Below are 19,981 nucleotides of genomic sequence, written 5' to 3' on the forward strand. Positions count from 1 at the left end.
CCGGACGGGGACCTGAGCCCCAGAGGACCTGTTCCAGAGAGGAAGCAAGCCCGCGTTCACGCACGCGGCGAGAAATGCCAGTGCCGTGGACAGGGGGGAGCCACCTGGGCCTTAGGGTCCACAGGAAAAACTCACCTGTCCTTCCTGGAGGGAGGGGGCTGCTGACAAGGTGACCTCGGACTCCTGATCATGCCCGTAGAGACCCAGTGGGGGCGGGTCACCCTCATGCGCCTGACACGAGGGACATTCCACACTGTCCGTAGCGGGCACCGACACCCGCACCAAGATACAAGATCCTCTTTAAAAAGTTGTTTCTTAAATAAACGGGAGAGAAGAGACAAATCCCCCGCAGACAAGAGTTTCTGTGGATACCCTGTCCTCCGAGAGGGGAACGCCCTCTCTGTCCTTAGGTGCGGGCTGTGCACAGTGAGGTCATAGCTACGGGGAGGGGCCTGACAGACGGCCCCGCCAGGGGACCAAGGTCAGTGCCAACAGTGACAGGGCGCGTGACGGCCTGCACCCTGGACACGTGCTTTGAGGATGTCACTTCACCTCTGAGACCACCCTCCCCAAACCCGCTCCCAGGGTCCTCAGGAGGGAAACGTCCCGCACACACCAGCAGAGGGCACTTTGCTCTGCTGTCTGGGTCAGAACCCAGGAAGGGGAGGCGTGACGCCTGAGAGTCATGTGGTGTCCCACACAGAACGAGGTCAAAGGAGACGTTAGATGAAAGTCCTTGGGTTAGGTAAACATAACGCATCAGTGTTGGCCTCCTGACTGTGGCAGCGACAGCAAGCCATATAAGGCGGTGACCCAGGGAAAGCGGGCACAGGGCACGCAGCCCGTGTGCCGTCTTGGCAAAACTAACGTGCACCCAAGACTTTTCTCAAGCAAAACCATAAGCAGCAACCCAGAAGTGGCCTGTAGACTCGTGGGCAGGATGGCCGGCCTTCTGGGCGTCTGGCCCGGTGAACCCTCCCCCACGGGCCCCTGAGGCCCCTGGAACTTTCCTGTCTCCGGTGACCCTGCTTCTCTTCTGCATTTCTGTCCAGTCCTCGCAGAGTCAGACCCGGAGCTCACCAGCCACTCGCTCCTTCTCCTGCTTGGAGGCCATGGCAGGCCCCCCGAGGGCACGGACCCCATGCCCAGGCGGATCCCATGCCCGCCCCCTTCCCCTCCTCTCCCGTGTCTGCCTGACACTCACCCTGCCCATCGGCTCAGAGCGCTGTCCTCGGCCCCTCAGGCCCTTCCGCTCCTGGGACAACCAGAGGCCCCATCGGGTCAGCAGAGAGAGGCAGAGGAAGGGCTCTGGGGAGTCCCACCAGGCGGCAGGCCCTCCAACATCAGGCCCCCCTTTGTGCTCCTGCCTGCGTGGGGCACAGAAGATGCTGGGAGGGGCCACAGCAGACCAGTAACAGTCATCTGCTCTGTGGGATCAGAGGAAGGACAGAGCAGGGACTCCAGACTCCAGAAAACATGGGTTATGGGTGATTATCGCTTTGTGTGTGTGCTTTATTTATATATTGCTGTGTACACGCTCACAAGCATCTGTTTTTACAGGCTTTGGTTTGTGTCATCTTAGGTTTCCAGGCACTTTTTTCCCCAATCAGTTACTTTTCTTTTACTGGCCTCGGTTTGTGCTCCCCCCTCCCCCCAGCCTTGTATGTATTGCTTTTTGAATGCATTTTTTTTTTATTTTTTTTTCAACGTTTTTTTACTTCTTTTTGGGACAGAGAGACAGAGCATGAACGGGGGAGGGGCAGAGAGAGAGGGAGACACAGAATCGGAAACAGGCTCCAGGCTCCGAGCCGTCAGCCCAGAGCCCGACGCGGGGCTCGAACTCACGGACCGCGAGATCGTGACCTGGCTGAAGTCGGACGCTTAACCGACTGCGCCACCCAGGCGCCCCTGTATTGCTTTTTGAAAACCAAAGCTCCTTTCCGTTTGTCATTTAGGACTTGGTGACCGTCACACTGGTTTCTTGGGTCCTGCCCTCTTCCCCATCCTCCCTGGCATTTGCCATTACCCGGGTTGGGTTTTAGGTACTGCAGAGCCACCGGCATGTGTCACAGAAGGCCCCTCGCGGGAACATGGACGTGGGCGTTGATACTGGCCCCCCTCCGGGGTAGGGACAAGTCTGTGTCCTTCTTTCCCACGTTGGCGGGTGTGGTGTGCTGAGTAAAATAGTTGCTGATTGAAGAATTCTAAGAGTTCTCTCAACCAGAATGTGTTTGGACAGATATCTCTGATGGTGTCTTACTGCTGAAAACCCTTAAACTTTGTGTATTTTTCCAAAGTAAGTTTGGATCGGACTAGATTTTAGATTTTTCTGATGGAAAACGCCCCACATTTTGAATTGCTTTGAAAATTGGGTAAATTGTCGTAAGGAGGGGCAGACTGGTTTCTCACTGATGCGGCTGAGATGGGCCTCACATCTGTTTTTCCCTCTCGTCTAGGGCACGCACAAAAGTCTCAAAGGAAACTCCCATGCCCTCGCCACCGTGACCGCCATCATTGACGGGACCGGGTCTGTAGGTGAGTGGTTATCTTTAGGGCTAAGAAGTTAATTGTGGTCATAGGGGAAACCACATTGTCACATCCTAGTTAACAGATGCCAAGAACTCCAAGGGTCTGGATAATACTAGTATTTGCTGGCCTTTTTTGGGGTTTTTTTGTTGGTTTTTTTTACTGCATGAAACACTCTTTACAGTATTGTTATAATGCTTATTCTAAATGAAAGATTATTTTTCAAGAATCCTTCAAAGATTATTTTTAGTTAGGTGGTGTAATGATGCTGATAAAATTATCTTTTTTTCTTGATAATCTCAGTTAATTTCACAAAGAGAACTTAATCCAAAATTTCATCCAAATACGTAAGACCTACACAAAGTCTTGACAAAATGGAGAATGTCTCTCCTGTCGTAAAGGTGGTACTTACTTAAAATTGAGTATACTCTGTACTTAAAATCTAAAAATATTAACTTTTAAAATAAAAAATTATTGGGGCGCCTGGCTGGCTCAGTCAGTTAAGCAAACAACTTTGATTCAGGTCATGATCTCACAGCTCGTGAGTTCGAGCCCCACATCAGGCTCTGTCCTGACAGCTTAGAGCCTGGAGCCTGCTTCGGATTCTGTGTCTCCCTCTCTTTCTCTCTGCCCCTCCCTTGCTCTCTCTCTCTCGCTCTCAAAAATAAACGTTAAAAAATTTTTAAAAATAAATACGTAAAAATAAATAAAAATCACTAATAATTTTTACTAATGGAAAAATATGGTATTTATAATCACTTAAAGTTCAGTTAGTATTTCAGCAAAGGTGTGAATTTATGTTAACAATTTATTGCAAAAACCAACTAAGGGCAATTTGATTAATTTTTTTACCACAGAGTTCAGATCATTGCTGTTGAAAAGTTTGGATCATTTAATGAGAAAAGAGGCTCTAACAGTTACCATTAGAGTTACCGTGAAAAACTGATCTTTTCTAAAATGCCCACCTCACAAGCCCATAGGCTGTAGGAACGGTCTAAGGTGCAGGTCATGGGTAGGAGAGTAAGGAGAGCATCCCCGCGCTCAGTCTAGGGTCAAGGGCACGCATGTCAGAGCGCCGATTACTGTGACACGACCATAACATCTGAGGTGCATTATGTTACAAAATTTCCACAACCAGATTTTTAAAATTGCAGGTAGAAGAAAGTAATTCCAAAATATGATGTTCAGATCAATTTCAATATTCCGAAGGTTCAGTCCCCGTTCAGAAACAGGCAAATGGTATATGTTTATCAATGAGTTAGGACAAATAATAAAGGATCGGCCAGCCTTTTTCAAATACGAGCAGGTCAAAAGCACATGCGGACCCAGGGGAAGGGGGGTGCGGGCACCGTCTGTCCGCCCTGGTCGGACGGCTCCAGAGGAAACACGGGCACGTGACTGGCTGGAAGTGGTTTCCCTCCGTGTGAACGAACGCGTACTCAGCTTTTCACCCAGGCCAGCCGTTGGCACACCGCGGCCTCTGGGCCACTGGCCTCCTGACTTTACCGCTGCCATTTGGAGACGGACAGAACCTGAATTAAATGCACGTGGCAGGAAAACTAGTAGGTGCCCAGGCATAAGAGATCGAGGTGTTGGCAGCCTCGTTACAGTTCTGGAAGAGCATTCCATAGCACGCTCTGGAGGACAGAGGGGCTGCAAGACGCGTGGGTCCTGCGCTCAGAGACGGGCAGGTGCGAACCATGAAGCCGGTTCTTACCCACAAGTCAGAAGGCTGACGGCAGTGTTCTTGACCTCTCTCCGCCTTCGTGCAGGGAGCATGCGCTCTGTGATGGCTCCCTGCCAGGGACCCTGCAGCCTCCTGAACGGGCCTGCCCTGCTCCAGGCGCTGCCCTCTTACGCTGGTCCCTCGCTGGATGCGGGAAGCTGACGCTCAGGAGCTTGGCTGGCGACGCCCGCGGCCACCCTGGAGGATCCTGGGTCGCATCCTGCTGTCACCTGCCGCCCCAGGCACCCGAAGCAGGGGGACTGAGAGAGAGAGGGCAAGCCGGGCGGGGAGGGGCAGCTGGGCATCTGGGACGGTCTCGTGGCAGTAAAGCCGAGCTCTTGCCAGACAAAGGCAGCTCAGTAGAAGCACAGTTGCTCCTGCCCCCGGGGCCGCCCCTGTGTGTGGCTGTGGGAGGTTTCCCTCCTGGTGGTGCCCGCGGGCATGCGTGCTAGCTGCATAGAAACAGCCGCCGTCCTGTCCTGGGCGCCCACTGCTGTCTCACTAATGCAGAATCTGAAGTCCTCCCCACCCCTCTCCGCAGCCATACGGCCTCCCCGCGGCTGCTCTCGGACACCAGCGTGTCCCCGTGTGGGGCCTTTGCACGAGCTGTGCCCCGTGCTGGAGGAGCTCCCCTCGGGGAACCTCATGTCTGTGCCCTGTGCCCTGGGAGTCTTTGCTCAGGAATCACACCACCCTTTCAGTGAGACGTCTCGGCCTGTGTGGAACGCGGACGCTTGTCACCCGCACTCTGGAAGGAGGACCCTTGTCACCTGCAGTCAGGGCCCCTCTACCCTGGCGTCTTCTCCGCAGCACCTTCCACCTGCCTGCCTCATGCCGTCCCCTCACCCTCCGCCTCAATGGAAGCTGCCCGAGGACAGGAGTCCGCTTCACACTCTGCCGTACTCTCAGCACAGAGACGGTGCCTGGAGCACAGTAGTCACTCAGCGAACGGGTGGAAAATGAATTGCCTGGCGGCTCCCACACCCAGAATCCCACACGGGGCCAGGCCGCCTCCTGTTGGGGGTGCTGACTTCACAGGGGAGGGGCCGGGTCGGAGAGGCCTGCACGGTTCGGCAGGACAGGGCCGCCCGCCCCTGGGTCACAGGAGCCCCGGTCCCTGCTCCGGCCGCCTTCCCAGGGCCCCCGGCAGCTCGCTTCCCGCAGCAGGTTCTGCTAGTTCTAAGATGCACGGGGCAACGTGGCCGTTGTGAGGGGGCCGCGCTTGAGCCTCTGTTGCTCCCCAAAGTCATACCTGCCCCGTATTTGGATCATGGGGTGACTTTGAATTTGCTGGGCAGTGTCCGTGGTCACCCCTGTGGTGTTTAAACCGAGACAGTTCCCCTTCGGGGAACGCGGGGACGCGTCCAGGAAAGAGGGGGGCGCTGTGCCCAGGGCGGTCGTCTGCAGGGCAGCACGGTCTGCCCACGTGGAGCAGGTCCCCCGCTGTCCCCACTCCCGTGGCCCGCGAGAGACTTCCCAGGGCCTGGAGGACATGCTCGGCCAGAAGTCGGGACGCTTCTGGGCTGAGCTCAGTCACATGAGCCGTGTGACTTGGAACCACCTTCTGTGCCTTCTGTCCCCAGAGGACGGTCCACGAGTCCGTCCGGCTGCCACCGTGAAGCCGTGTCTTGGGGCTAACTTGCAGCTCTGCCAGAAGGGTCAACAGCTCTTCTGTAGCAGAGGATGGCAGTTTACAAGGACGGAAACGTGAACTGGGTGAAAAACACATCTTTCTTGGTTTTCTTCCCAAAACAAGAGGGAGCAGAAGTGCCGAGAGTAGAATGTGTGCATCGGGGAGCCCCCAGGAGAGACACCAGGGCACAGCTCTAAGCGCATTCTCCCCCACAAAGGACGGCCGAGGGCAAGCAGACCGGCTCGACCTCGCCACTAACGGGCGGGGTGCACCGGCCACGGGGCCCTCGTGCCTCAACCCCCACGGCACCTGCAGTGCTGTTCGCTCCCGGCCCGCGGACCCCGGAAGTGGCCATGGCGGAGCAAGCCGCGTCCCCGCCCTTCTCTCTCCCCCCAAGTGCCGCCCGCTAGACAGAAGAAAGAAAGGCTTGAGTGGAAACGCACACAGTTCAGCAAAAAACCCCGTTCACAGAGCGCTCACCCTGATGCGTCCACGCCGAGCCGTAAATACTGGTTTGGACGGGGGCAAAGCCCAGCGAATAGTAACTAGGCCGATGTCTTCTCACAGCTCACCGCGGCCCCGTGGTTCCGGTGACACGGTTTATGTGCCTGGTGCATTCCCAGGGCTTAGAGCCGCCTCCCCGTGGGGCGCGAGCCCTTGTCGTTCCTCTGTGTTTCACGCACAGCGACTGCACAGCGCCCCGAGTTTCCGCCTGCTAAGTTTTATTTTATCAGAGTAACACTTGATGCAACTGTCGAGGCCAGGTAGCCTCACGGGCCGATTATGACGTGGGACGCGGGTCCCTGTGCCCCCGCCAGCTCCCTCCTCGTAGATGCAGCCTCGTCGGCTCTGCCCTGTGGTCTGAGCTGCGTACGAGCCTACACGCTTCTCCGTCCCTCGGCCCGACACTGCTGTCCTCCTGCGAAGAAGGCCGGGGCTCGGCTCTCACCCCCTCCCCAGCCTCCTCAGTCGACACCGCTCCTCGGGTCGCAGCACTCACTCTAGAAGTGAGCCAAGAAGTGAGCTTTTTGTGGTTATGCTTGCTCCCTGGCTTCCCCCCGTCAGCCGAGAGGGGCCACCGGCCACAGCGCTCCCACGCCTTGTCCTGCAGCCGCTTCCGCCACGTTCCCGCGTTGGACCCGTCTTCCAGCTTCCGTGTCTGCTCCTCTTTAGTGGAGACCTCCAGTGGCTTCCTGAGCAGTAGCCCACGGGCAGCGGAGCCTGAGGGCTGGGAGTCCGTGCAGTCTGGATTCTGCTGCCGCCTGTGGATACGAATCCCAGGCTAAAACTCCTTCTTCGGGATTCCAGTGTCTTGTAGCTTCCATGGTCTCTGTTGAGAAGTCTGTTGTCCCCCCCGGCCCAGCCCGCTTCCCCCCAAAACCTCTGGGCACGCTTCTTTATCTCTGGTGCCTTTCTTTGTCCCCTGTGCCCCGGGCACCCGGGGACTCACCTGCCTGGAGACACGTGCCCTTCCTCACGCATTTCCCTTACCGCTGTCTGTCTTTAAGTCCCGGAAAACTGATTCGTCAGATATTTCTTAACACTTGTGGGCTGATGCTTGCATTTTTTCTTTTTTTCCTTTCTTCCTGTCGTTTTCTCTTTTCTCTGCTTTCTCAGAGATGTTCTTGACTTTCCTTTCCAGTCTTCGTTTTGGTTGTCATCATGTTAACATTCGTTAGTTCTCACTTCTTGGATGCAGCGTTTATTAGACTGAATCGTGAAGTGTTGATGCTGGTTTTGTGAGAATGCCGTGTGGCTCAACTCGATTTTCTGTCACTTATCTGAAGGTATTACAATTTCCTGGGAATTTTCTCCTCCCCAATTTTTTTCTTTCCTCCCGGTTCCCCTCCTTCCGACTTGTTTGCTCTCACCTTGGAGCTGTCCTCAGACACAGGTGAGCTGGGCTGGCCCATCGTATATTTGTATTTAAGGATGAGCCACCAAGCACTTGCTAGAAGCCCTTTCCACACGGAATGATGCATCAACCACTGGTCTTCGTGGTCATGGGATCCAACTAGAATCTGGAGGCAGAGACTCCCCAGTGCCCGCCGGGGTGTGGGCCTGCGGCCAGCACTTCCATCACTGTCGGGGAGGGTGGGCACCTGCTCAGTGGAAGTGAAATGTACATATACGTCCATACTTTATATATGTGCATACTTTTCCCCAAACCACTTAGGAGCAAATTGCGGAAGGCTGCCCCTCTACCAGTAACTGTGTATTCAGTGTGCATTCCCTGAAGGCAAAGGATCCCGTGACGTAACCACAGTGCCCCATCATCAACTGAGGAAGTTAACACTGACACGGTCTTAGCACCTACAAACCTTACTCATATTTCCCCAATGACACATCTCCTAACCAAAGCGTATCTGAGATCGTGCATTAGATTCAGATTTCATTAATAAAGTCTTCAACTGGGATTGTTGGATCCAAAGAATGAGCGTGTTAAGGTCAATACGTACTTTTAGATTTGCTTCCAGAAACAGGCCATGCCCGTCGCGTCCTCACCAGGACTGAGCATGAGCGAGCCTTTTCCCCCCACCAGTCTGGGAGGTGGGGATGAGATTGTGCTGTTCAGCGTGTTTTTCTTTAACTGTGAGGGAGGCGTCGAGCACCGTGCTGTGTGCTCGCTGGGCCTGGGTGTGTCGGATAGTCGCCTTCCAGCATTTTCCTCACCAGGCTCCTGTGTGCGCTTGCCCCCCTCCAGGAGCCGCGCTGGGCCCCCTGCTGGCTGGGCTCCTCTCCCCGTCTGGATGGAACAACGTGTTCTACATGTTGATGGTTGCAGACGCCTGTGCCTTACTGGTAAGTCTCTGTGGCTGTCGTCCCAACACGGTGACGCTCTTTCCGATGGAAGTGCGGTCCTCGGGAAGGCCTGGCCCGTGACAGACCCTAGCTTTCCTGAGTGCTCGTGATCCGAGGCCTTCCTCTTTCCGGTCTGAACAAATGTCAGAGCAGAAGCCGGCCTGCCACTCTGCAGCTTTAGGCAGGATGGTGGGGAGGCAGAGAGCAGGGGCTCCCTGCGTGGGATCCCAGCCCCGTCCTCTGCCGAGAGTGTGTGCACCTGGGGCAGGTGACTTGGCCTCTCTGTTCTGCAGCTCCCGCGTTGGTTAAACAGGCGTAATAATGGCACCCCAAGACAGGATCATCGAGGGGACTTGGAGGAGACGGCAGGCCGAAACCCATGTCCTACGTGGTGACCTCCGTTGCCCCAGTGCTCCTCCTGCGCCCTGCAGCCCCGGGGAAAGCGGCCTGACTCTCGGGGCCCAAAGGGGTGGGAAAGAAGGAGCGGAGGCTGTGGGTGCCGGCCCCCAGCTTCCATCTGCGGCCCCTGCAGGACAGAGAGGCCCGGGCCCCCGTCAGAAGCGGGCCGTGCTCACCCGAGTGGCTCGCGTGCGCTCAACCTGCAGCCGCCCTGCGCACGGGGGTCCCCGACCTGAAGCCACGTGCCTCCTCTCGCTTCCCCAGAAAACCCCCCGAGGTTGATCCCTGTAAGGGTGAGTCGAGGATTTGGAAACATCAGCTCTGAGAGTTCTGTATTTTCATTCCAGGGCTGTTACACAGCCCCCCATGTCATAGAGGATCCAGCGCCAGCTTTCAACTCGGGAGCCTGTTAGGTTTTTAAGAGGCTCTTCCTCAAAGCATTTGTTTTTGTAAATGCCCGAGGGCTTTAGTTAAGTCCCAGATCATTTCAACTAAGTGGCCTCGAGACTTCCATCATCATGGCTGGTTAGAGACTGAAGACTGTCCCTCAGCAATGCGGGGGAACACACGTTATGCGTCCTTTTAAACGCACAGCCAACCCCATGGAAAGGAAGGGTATCCTTGGGACGGGACCCAGAATGTCGAAGCGGCATAGACAAGTACCCGGGCTAGAGCAGCGGGAATCGGGGGGCGGCTGGTTCTGCCCCCCCTGGGGAGCAGAGGTGGGGCTTCAGGCCCGCACGAGTGGGGCAGGAGGCCAGGACCCTCAGTGGGCTGGTCTCCAGCGAGCACGTGGGTCCAAGAGACAAGGATCTGTGTCCACCTCAGCCTGTTCACCAGATTGGAGGGGGCTAGTCGTCCCTGAGGATTTTTAGCCACGGACCTGCCTATGGTAAGCTTAGATTTTTGAACTTAGGTAAATACACATAACGTGTGCCCAAAAATTGAGTAAAATTGGTCTGGAACCGTGATACGCCTGGTTCTTGGGCAGAAGCAACCCTAAAACCATTTGCAAGGGGCAAACCTCAACCCGCTGCCTGGATCCCCACTAATGCCCGGCAGAGAGAAACGGTCCACCGTGACCGAGGTGACAGACGCGACAAACGGCAGAGTCAGACCCCCCAAAATTGCAGATAACATGGTTATCAGATAGACGTAGCAGTACCGAAGACGTCCGAGAAGGACGTGGGTTCACTAGCAAAGAAGGGGAGCCCGTGGAGCACAGAGACAAGGACGTCCCCGGGTACAGCCCAGCACGCGGAAGCCGTGGCCGCCGCCAGGGATGAAGCACAGAACGGAGCCCCGGGGAGGAATCTAGAGACGGGGGCCGAGCACAGTCGAAGACGGAACAGCCGACAGCTTCAGGGCACAGAAGGCGGGGCTGCGCAGCCGACAAGAGGGGCGAGCGCACGCGTGCAAACGTGACCGTGAGCGGCCCGCCGTCACCGGGCAGCGCTGGGGTTGCGGGCCACGTGTGGCACGTCGGAATTCAGAAAGGACAGAGAACAGGATGTGAAAGTAGTAGACAGGCAAGTGGTGACCGGAAGCAAGCTGGACCGGCCAGGCCAGGTGAGACCCAAACGGGAGAGCGGGAGGAGTCCACAGGCGGCCTAAACACCAGACAGACGTCTTCTCTCCGCGGGTCAAGAGGCCTGTCCCACCCCCCAAGTCTGAGGCTGGAACCCCAGCACCCAGCAGGTCAGGTCACCCTGTGGGGTCAGACCTGGGGCCTGCCGGACTCTCAGGGGCACGTATGCAGAGCCCGGTGGCCATGCTGTCACACCCATGGGCTGACCCCCGCCGACCTGGGCCAGGGGGCTCCAGGCGTCTGGGCAGGCACTTAGAGCGGGCGGGCCTCCCTGGGCTTGCCCGCAGACACGGCTCTCCGTCACATGTGACAGTGTGACCTTTTTAAAAAAAAAATTGTTTTTTAATCTTTACTTTTGAGAGAGAGAGAAAGAGAAACAGAGCACGGGCAGGGGAGGGGCAGGGAGAGAGGGAGACACAGAATCCAAAGCAGGCTCCAGGCTCTGAGCTGTCAGCACAGAGCCCGACGCGGGGCTCGAACTCAGGAACTGCGAGATCATGACCTGAGCCGAAGTCGGATGCTTCACCGACTGAGCTGCCCAGGTCCTCCCCCTCCCCACCCCCCCCCCCCACCCCCGGCAAGAGTGTGACCTTTGTCCTTCAGGTTCGTTACTACTGTCGGCAGTGTTTCATGCCACCTTAAACACTCGTCATTTCCTTCCCTTTTCCCTTCGTGTCCGGGATCTGCTTTGGATGATGGCGGGTCTTCCCGCGAACGCTCAACACGGCACATTCGGCGGGACGTGTGTCGACCAGGTGCCCAGCTCCAGGCGAGCAGGCCCATGCTGGGCTGCTGGAGGCTCACGTTGCCAGGGTCCGCTTGCTCCACAGGAACGTCCCCCTCACCGCCAGCCCCACGCTTGGCCCCTGACACTTTCCCTGCTTTACGGTACTGTGATCGTATGCGCACCGATCGAGGGTCGGGCACGGCAGCCGGACTGCGCTTTCTCAGAAGGAGTCACCCCCGTTCTCCTCACCGGCCACTTCTCTTCGGAGCTCCTGCTTGAACCACGAGCGCTGAAGGCTCCCCTGCTTCCTGGAGCTCTGACCTGAGGCCACGCCGGCCCTCTCTCGGCCCACTGGTCCCTCCTGGGCCTTGGAAGGGGCCCTCCTGTGGGGCTGGGTTCAGCTTGCGGAAAGACCGGGTCCGCAGCCACACAGGCAGAACCAGTTAGCTGGTGTGGCACCAGGTCACCGGTCTGTCTCCGTAAACGGACCCAGCCCTGCGGGCGCGTACGGGGCAGAACTCTGTCCCTGGTTTACTCCCACGGCGGCTGCGGAGGCTGCGGGCGCGCTCTCCCAAGAGTTTCCTAAGAAAATGCGGCTGCTCCAAAAGTGAGCCTGGTCCGCCTCTGGGTGCCGGGGCCCATGAGATGCTCACCTGGCCTTCAGAGTCCCCCGTGCGGCTCTCCAGGGCCCCCACCCAGAGTCACCGCGATCGTGGGTCACCTGGTCTACGTTCTTTCCCTAATTTGGGTATTTTATGATTGGACTCGTTTCATTTGCAACGTTACTTGATCCCGGACGTTTTAGGCTGAAACCTGTCCTTACCTCCAGGAGCACGGCCTCCGTGCGGCTCACAGGCCCACAGCCCTGCCCTGGGGCCCGGGGCACCCCAGCGTGTGATGTGGGGCCCACACAGCCGCCCCCAAGTGAGCTTCCGAGAGCACTGATGCAGGGTCCCTGCCCGCAGTAACGGCTTCTGTCTTTGGTCTTTGTTCCGGTTGCAGTTCCTGATTCGTCTCATTCACAAGGAGCTGAGCTGCCCGGGGTCAGCGGCCGGGGACCAGGTTCTGTAAGTGCCCCCTCCCCTTGCCCCCTGCCACCGGTCAGAGGTCAGAGAGCAGCTCTAGTACGGGCCTGCCTGCCTGCCTTCCACACCTGGCCTCTCCTAAAATGGAAGGAAAAGAAAACCCACCCACTGTCTTATCATCCCACGGCTCGTCTCGTTCATGCTGATTTGTCCTTTCCTAATAAATGCCTCGGGGCGGCTGATGGTGGCAATTAATCTCTCCTCAGAAGCTGAGGGAAAACATCAGGGAAATTGCCTTCTGTGTTGTCTTTGAGCCGGCGGCTTAGAGACAAGAATAGGAGCCCCCGCAGCCAGCCTGCCCCACCCCCCGCCCGCCCCATCTCTGTCCCTCCTCGTCCCCAGGGCTGCGGGTGGGGCGGGGCTGCACCCCCCAGGTGGCTCCAGAGGCTCTCGGCGGGGGGGGGGGGGGGGGGGGCTGTGCATCCTTCCTGTGCCATTTCTGGCCGTGTCACCAGCTGCTCCTTTGTCCTCCTCTTCCAGGTTCAAGGAACACTGACCGCCGAGTCCCCTGGAGGGAGGCGGACCCGTCCTTCACCAACGGTCTGTCAAGGGAAAGTTCAAATAAAGGATCCTGTGTTGGAAAGAATGATTGACCCTTGCCTTTTGCACACACACCTGGAAAAGACACAAAAGCCGCCTTGAGAAGTCCAGCTGCCGTTTTAGGCGAGCCGTGGGGCTCAGCACCGCGGACAGGAGGCGCGTGGGAAGTGCCCTCAGCACGGCGGAGCGGGGGGACACGTGGCTGGGCGGGCGGGTCCCCGGCGGGTGGCACTCAGGTCGGCCTGAGTCTCAGGCGCTCCAGCCTAGGACTTTAGAACGGGCGTGTGTCGCGCTGGCAGGGACCTTGATGTCACCTGAACGGGCCGTGTCGGGGACCCGATGCCACAGCGGGTGCGAGAACGCAGCCAGCACGGAGCCCAGACTCTGGGAGGACGGAAGAAACCCGATGCCGGGTCAGAAACCAGGACGGACCTCGGGGCCCTCAGGTCTCCCACAAGACTTCCCGCCACCGCCCCCGGCTCCTCACCGGCCTGGAGAATTGTCGACGAGTGAGCAGCCGCGAGGCCATCGGCCTGCCCGTCGAGGGCCCTGGGAACACCAGGCCCGAACACCTGGATGCGTCTGCCATCTGAGCGCCACGGTGGCCGCTGCTGCTGGTGCCTGCGGGGCTCGGGGAGGACGTGGCCGGGGTGGGCGGGCCTGGTGCAGTGAGTCACCTGCGACACGCCAGGCGCCTGGAACTGTCTCCAGCCCCGCGGCACCAGTGTGGGGTTATTTATTTAAGATGTGCTGTGTGTTCTAGAAATCCAAGAAAATAAATGGCATTTTGTTATTTATTAAGACGAACTCTGATTGTTTTTGGCCATTTGTCTTCCCAGTTGTTGCCTAGCAGAATACTTGTCTGCTCTTTGAAATAAAATGGTTTTTTAAAGCTTATTTTGATTTATTTACTTATTTTGAGAGAAAGAGCCCAAAGCAGTCTCCTCGCTGTCGGCGCAGAGCCCAGCACAGGCTCGTTCTCACAAAGCAGGAGATCCCCTGATCTGAGCCGAAATCAAGGGGCGCCCCGAGCGAAAATGTTTAAAAAATAGCTCAAGCAGAACGTTGATGACGTCTGCTCACGTTTCCCTCATGTTTAAAAACAAAAACAAAAACTTCCAAACACTGTGCGTTCTTGGTTTTCTCGGGGTTGGACACAGTCCTAGCTCTGCAGCTGGAAGGAGAGGCTGTTGGTGGCAAAGCCAGGGCCGCCCTGCTGGGGGAGGGGCTGAGTCTGGGCAGTTGGCGAATGAATTATGCGAATGCCACCCGGGGAGGAGCAGGGCCGCCCCTGAAACTGCCGGTGCTCGGCGCGGAGCTCGGTGCCCGGCTGTGAGTTTCTCCCCAACAACAGGCGACAGGCGCCTTCTCCGTCTGCGTGACGGGGGCCGTGTGGTGGCCTCCCTCGTGCCACGGTGCCAAGGGCCGCGGCCGGGAATGGCCCCGGCGGAGGCTTCTGCTGCGGGCTCTGCGGAGAAGGGCCAGAGAGACGAGGGGTCTCCTGCGGGCGGTTGTCCTCACCAGACAGGCTTGCTTCGCTGAATAACGAAAGCTGTTTATTACACGTGTAGAAGTTCCCTCCTGCTAGAATAAAACTTGCCCAAGCACCGAGTGGATTGCACGGTGCCTTACACACGGTTTGCTCCGCCCACGGGGTTCTCTTTCCCTCCGGTTCCTTCCGTCTTGTGTTTCCTCTTTGCGGCTGGGGTCACTCCTTTCTGCCTTCCTTCCCTGTCCCGGGCGGCAGGGGCCCCGAGGCCTGTGCTCGCTATGCCCGGACAGCCTCTTGCTCGCCCCACGGCCTGTGTCCGAGGCGGGCAGGGCCAGTAGTGACTAACGCACAGAGAATCCTTCACCGTGACGTTCTGGGGCCCCCTGCTCCCCGAGGCTTGAACCTGTCAAATGCCCGGGTGAGGCCTTCAGCAGACCCTCTGACCCTCTTTGCTTCTGCCCCCACCCCAAAGAGCAGCCACCATCGCCTGTGGTTCAGCGGCAGGAAGCTTTTGGGCCGTTATTTTTCCCGAGTCTGGGACTGAAGTCAAGACAGTCTCCCACAAGCCACAGAGGACGGCCGCTCTGTGCTCCGAGCCTGCAGGGCCCCCCTGAGGAGGCCTGCTGAAATGCGGAATCGACATTGGAAAGCAAGGAGCGCACATAGCGGAAACATTCTGGGCCCAGGAGTGGAAGGTCTCACTGCCCCTATTAAAGAATAAAGGGGGTGCCTGGGTGGCTGAGTCGGTTAAGCGTCCGACTTCGGCTCAGGTCATGATCTCACGGTCCGTGAGTTCAAGCCCCACGTCAGGCTCTGTGCTGACTGCTCAGAGCCTGGAGCCTGTTTCAGATTCTGTGTCTCCCTCTCTCTGACCCTCCCCCATTCATGCTCTGTCTCTGTCTCAAAAATAAATAAACGTTAAAAAAATTTTGAAAAAAAAAAAGAAAAAGGTATACGATTTCAATATAACAATAAATCTTCATTTCCACCTGAGCAATCGGCTGAGAAGATGTCCTTCCGCCAACAGCTGGTCACGACGCGCGCATGCTCGCCTTTGTACGGAGATGTGACTCTGCCTTCCAAGAACCTGTGCGTCACTAAGATGTTCCTGTTCAAATCCAGGGCGGGGTGCAGGGCGCGGGGGGGGGGGGGGGATGCCCAGCAGGATAACTGCCAAGCAAGCTGGGACGGGCAGCGAGAGAGACGTGAGAGCAGGAGCAGAGCCCGTCCGGAGTGTCGTGCCTGGAAGTGCACCCTCAACCACCTCCCCAGCTGTGACACCCGATAAAAACAAATCACTAGATGGGGCGCCTGGGTGGCTCAGTCGGTTGAGCGTTCGACTTCAGCTCAGGTCACGATCCCGCGCTTTGTGGGTCCGAGTCCCGCGTCGGGCTCTGTGCTGAAGGCTCGGAGCCTGGAGCCGGCTTCGGATTCTGTGTCTCCTCTCTCTGCCCCTCCCCTGCTCATATTCTGTCTCTCTCTCTCTCTCAAGAATAAATAAAACATCAAAAAATTTTTAAAAATCACTAGAAAAAAAATGCACTGGGAAAACCCAAGTCCTGATGCCTGTTAGATTCAACAGACATGGTGCCAAATTGTCGTAGGAGCTGGTGATGCTCGCTCTGGTCTGCGTACCACGAACTTCCTCAGGAGAGACGTGCAGGGAGGCACCGGGGCGGCCACGCGCTGGGGGCCGGTGGTGCGGAGGCTGGGGACACAGTACGCAGGGACTGCTGTGAATTGCTCACAATGTGTCCCGTGGGGTGTCCCCAAGGAGCCGTAGCAGCCTGACGCCCGGTGCCCCCCCCAACCCTGCAGGGCCTGGTTGGGGGGCTGCGATGTGCAGGCTGCCGATCTGGCGGCCAACGCGGGCCCTTTGTTCAAAACACAGGAAAAAAGTGCCGTTCAAGGTACTGAAATGGAAAGTGTCTTCCTGGGGCGCCTGGGTGGCTCTGTCGGCTAAGCGTCCCACTTTGAGCCCAGGTCATGATCTTGCAGTTCACGAGTTTGAGCCCCGCTCGAACACGCTCTGTGCTGATAGCTCTGAGCCTGGAGCCTGCTTCAGATTCTATGTCTCCCTCTCTCTCTGCTCCTCCCTCACTTGTGTGTCTCTCAAAAATAAATAAAGGTTAAAAAAAAATTTTTTTTAAAGAAAATGTCTTCCTTTCCTCTGTCTGGGAGGCGGGAGGAGGCCGGTAGGAGGTGAGATCGTGGGGCCTCCCAGCACCTGCGACCTCCGTTAGAAACGTCAGTGCAGAGATAACATTATTCAGCACGTGAACACGGCGACCATGAGGCATGAACCCCCAAGCGTGGGCCCTTCTGAGCACAGGGCCCGTGCGGCTTCAGGGTCACAGGCCCGTGACGTCACCCTGCGGACGCTCCCCCCAGACTCAGCACGGGGACTGGCGGCGGGTGGGGGGACGGGCTGGTCCTGGCCTTGTCTCTGACGATCGGTGGCGGTGTTGGGAAGGCGGGGTGTGTCCACTGGGTGTCCCTTCCCCTGGTGGTGCCTCCCTGAAACCGTGCAGCCTGTTGAGGTAATGTGCGGTGGGTTCCAAGTGCTCCTCCCACTGAAGGTTAATTTCGAGGCTCTGAGTTTGTCCTTGCGAGCCTTCCACAAGCCGGGCCACTCAATCCTCCTCCGCTACCCTTTCGCCAGTCAGTGTGACGTCATTGCCACCAAAGGCTCATACTTTCTGACGTGCACCTAGGATGTGCGGGTTCAGGGCTGCTGGCCCCATTCTGCCGTCCCCGGGCCCGGCCTTTCCAGCCACTGCAGAGAGACGCTAACTAACACAGACACGCTCCACCATGTCCTTGCGAGGGCAGAGGTCAGAGTGCAGCGGAAACCTTCATCCATGGACGCGCTCCAGACCGGGAAGCCGGGCTCCATCGGGCCCCGAACCAAACAGCAGAGCTGGCAGACGAGACAGATGTGAAGCCCGACTGAATGAAACTGGTGAGTCACAGTCCCAGCTGGCACAATCCCGTGACAGCAGCGTCACCTGCAAAACTCACGGCTGGGAGCCGCATGAGTTGTCCTTGGAGCCCAAGCAGGGGCAGAGGGGGGTCTCACCCGGAAGCTGAGCAGGTGGGCAGGGGCGAGGGCCAGCGGGCACAGTCCCAGGCGGTGGGGCAGGGCCGGGCAGCACCTTGACTTGAAGATGCCCCAGATGGCCCGGCCCCCTCGTGAAGTCCCAACCTGAGGCCTGAGTCCGACAGTCTGTTACCTGTTGGATTTCGTGCCCGATCCGCTTCTAAAGGCACCGTGGGTAGATGTGCATTGAGTAGAGGCACAGAGACATTGAACGTGCCCACGGCCTGGAGAGTTTCGGGGTCTTGGGCTGTGGCGCCCCCACCCCAGGACGTCTCGGAGTCCACCAGAAGGGGCGCGTGTGCTCCGGCCCCACGCACTTTGTTTGTACGTTTCAGACCGAGGTGAAATTCACACAACACGCACTTAAGCATCTTCAAGCGTGCACGCCCGTGCCATGTGGTGCGCACACAATGCCGTGCAGCCACACCAGTCTAGTTTCAAAGTTTTTCATCACCCCTGTGCCCGTCAAGTAATCCCACCCCATCCCCTCTGCCCCCAAGCCCTTTGTATTTAAGCCAGGGCACCTTTTAGCACCAAAATTCTAGAGCCAAGTGTCTGGGAAACAGCACTTCCTCTATTTATCGTGTCTTAAGTGGACGCACAGTGCTACGTTTCTATGACCTCCGGCCTCCTCTGAGAGGCCTCCCCGTGGACAGTGGTCCCCGGTCTGCTGACCCCAAAGCCCTCCCCGAGCCGTCGCTGTCCCAGGAACCACACCTGAGTTCTGCGTAGGCCACGAGTGGGGTCAGCTTTGGTTTCCCCTTCCCACACCCGCCGGCCTTCGTTGTGGCTTTGTTCTCCCACGTCCCCACGTCCCCGGTGGCAAAGCTGCCATCGGGGCTGCGGGGCACACAGGTGGGAAGGACGGTGTGCCTCCCACAGGGGCGCAGAGGCCGGGGAGGGGGATGCCGTCTGAGTCGTGGCACACAGTCCCCTCGGTGTGCACCTTGCCTGCAGGGAGAGCTGCTGGGCCACTGTAGGAGCCCCGGATGTCGCCGGTGGAGGCTGCTCTGTCTAGAAGAGAGAAGCGAAGTCTGAGGTCCTTAGAGCCTCTCTGCACCCATACAAACACCCGCAAACCTTGCTTCTTTCTGGGGGTCGACAGGCCAGGAGACGCGGGGCTGGGACACCTTTCAAGGGGCAGCGGAGGAGAAAACACGCGAGCCAGTGCTGAGCTTGGCGCGCCAATGGGGGCTAGAACTGCAGGGAACCGCAGGGATGTGTGCAGGAACCGGGTTGCGAAGCACCCGCACCGCCCACACACAGCCTCTCCGTGCGTGGACACACATACCACGCTCCCTTCCCCTCCCAGGCCAAGGCCTCGACACAGCGGCCCTTTCCCCCCCGCTTCTCGCTGGATTTTATTCACCGGTGATGTCCTGATAACGCCCGGCGGGCTCACCGTCAGGGCTGGGGACGCCCCGTGCATGTCTGTCCCCATGGCCACATCCACCAGAATTAAACACAGGTTGGCTTATTACTGGGAGTCAAACAAAGCAAGTGGCCTAAAACGAATAGATGACTCTGGCCCAAACCTGTCTTTTGGCCTCGAAACAGTTGTGACTGGGCCTCCGCCTGGGTTCGTGCCGTCTGCACCAGACAAGCCTGTGCTCCGGTGGACGGATGAGAGGCAGGCGGCCCGTTTACAGGGCCAGGGAGCCGGTGTTTACTCCACAGACGTGTCTGACCCCACAGACAAGTGCATCTTTTCCGCTCTGAGGACCGGAGCCCGGCCCTGGGAGCCCCGGCAGCCTCTACGTACAGGTCAGAAATTATCAATTGCGCAGTCACGTAACCAGTATCCAGGGCAAGAAATAGAGGATTACCAGCACGCCAGAGATAGGCCGGGGGCCCTCCCTGCCCTTAAACGTCCGCATTATCCTGACCATCGTGGTTTCCATTTAAGTCAGCGAGTGGGGTTGAGTGTCCTTCTGTGTCTGTGGCCCAACATCCCTTCTACAGCTGGGCCTGTTGTCTGCCTTCTGACGTGCAGACCGCCTTCTAGACTCGTGACGGCTGCTTCTCGGTATCAGCGCGGCTGGGCTGCGACGCCCACTTGGCCAGACGCTAATCCAGGCGTTGCTGGGAGGCACCTGGCAGGCGTGTGAACATCTCCAAGGAGCTGACTCTAAGTCCGGAGGTGGGCCTTCCTGTGTTGTCTACATGTCTTGTGGTGGACGTGTCTTATTCTTATAATCGGGAGAAGTAGTAGGAAAGCTAATTTTAATGGTTTTTTAATTTTCTAATGTTTATTTATTCTGGAGAGAGACAGAGCACGAGCGGGGGAGGGGCAGAGAGAGAGGGAGACCCAGAATCCCAAGCAGGCTCCAGGCTCCGAGCCGTCAGCCCAGAGCCCGACGCGG

General features: G+C 57.8%; 1 protein-coding gene across 1 annotated transcript in view; it reads left to right on the forward strand.

The window, feature by feature from the left end:
• SLC37A1 (solute carrier family 37 member 1) overlaps nucleotides 1-13,923 on the forward strand; it is a 61,804-nt gene extending 47,881 nt beyond the window's left edge. The window contains exons 17-20 of the mRNA XM_030328980.1: nucleotides 2,457-2,535; nucleotides 8,590-8,687; nucleotides 12,404-12,468; nucleotides 12,967-13,923. Coding sequence (XP_030184840.1) covers nucleotides 2,457-2,535; nucleotides 8,590-8,687; nucleotides 12,404-12,468; nucleotides 12,967-12,982 — 258 coding nt within the window. The 3' untranslated portion in view covers nucleotides 12,983-13,923. The remainder of the gene's footprint in view (nucleotides 1-2,456; nucleotides 2,536-8,589; nucleotides 8,688-12,403; nucleotides 12,469-12,966) is intronic.
• Nucleotides 13,924-19,981: the final 6,058 nt, after the last annotated feature.

This window comes from Lynx canadensis, chromosome C2 (genome assembly GCF_007474595.2).
Source record: "Lynx canadensis isolate LIC74 chromosome C2, mLynCan4.pri.v2, whole genome shotgun sequence".
NCBI classification, from domain to species: domain Eukaryota; kingdom Metazoa; phylum Chordata; class Mammalia; order Carnivora; family Felidae; genus Lynx; species Lynx canadensis.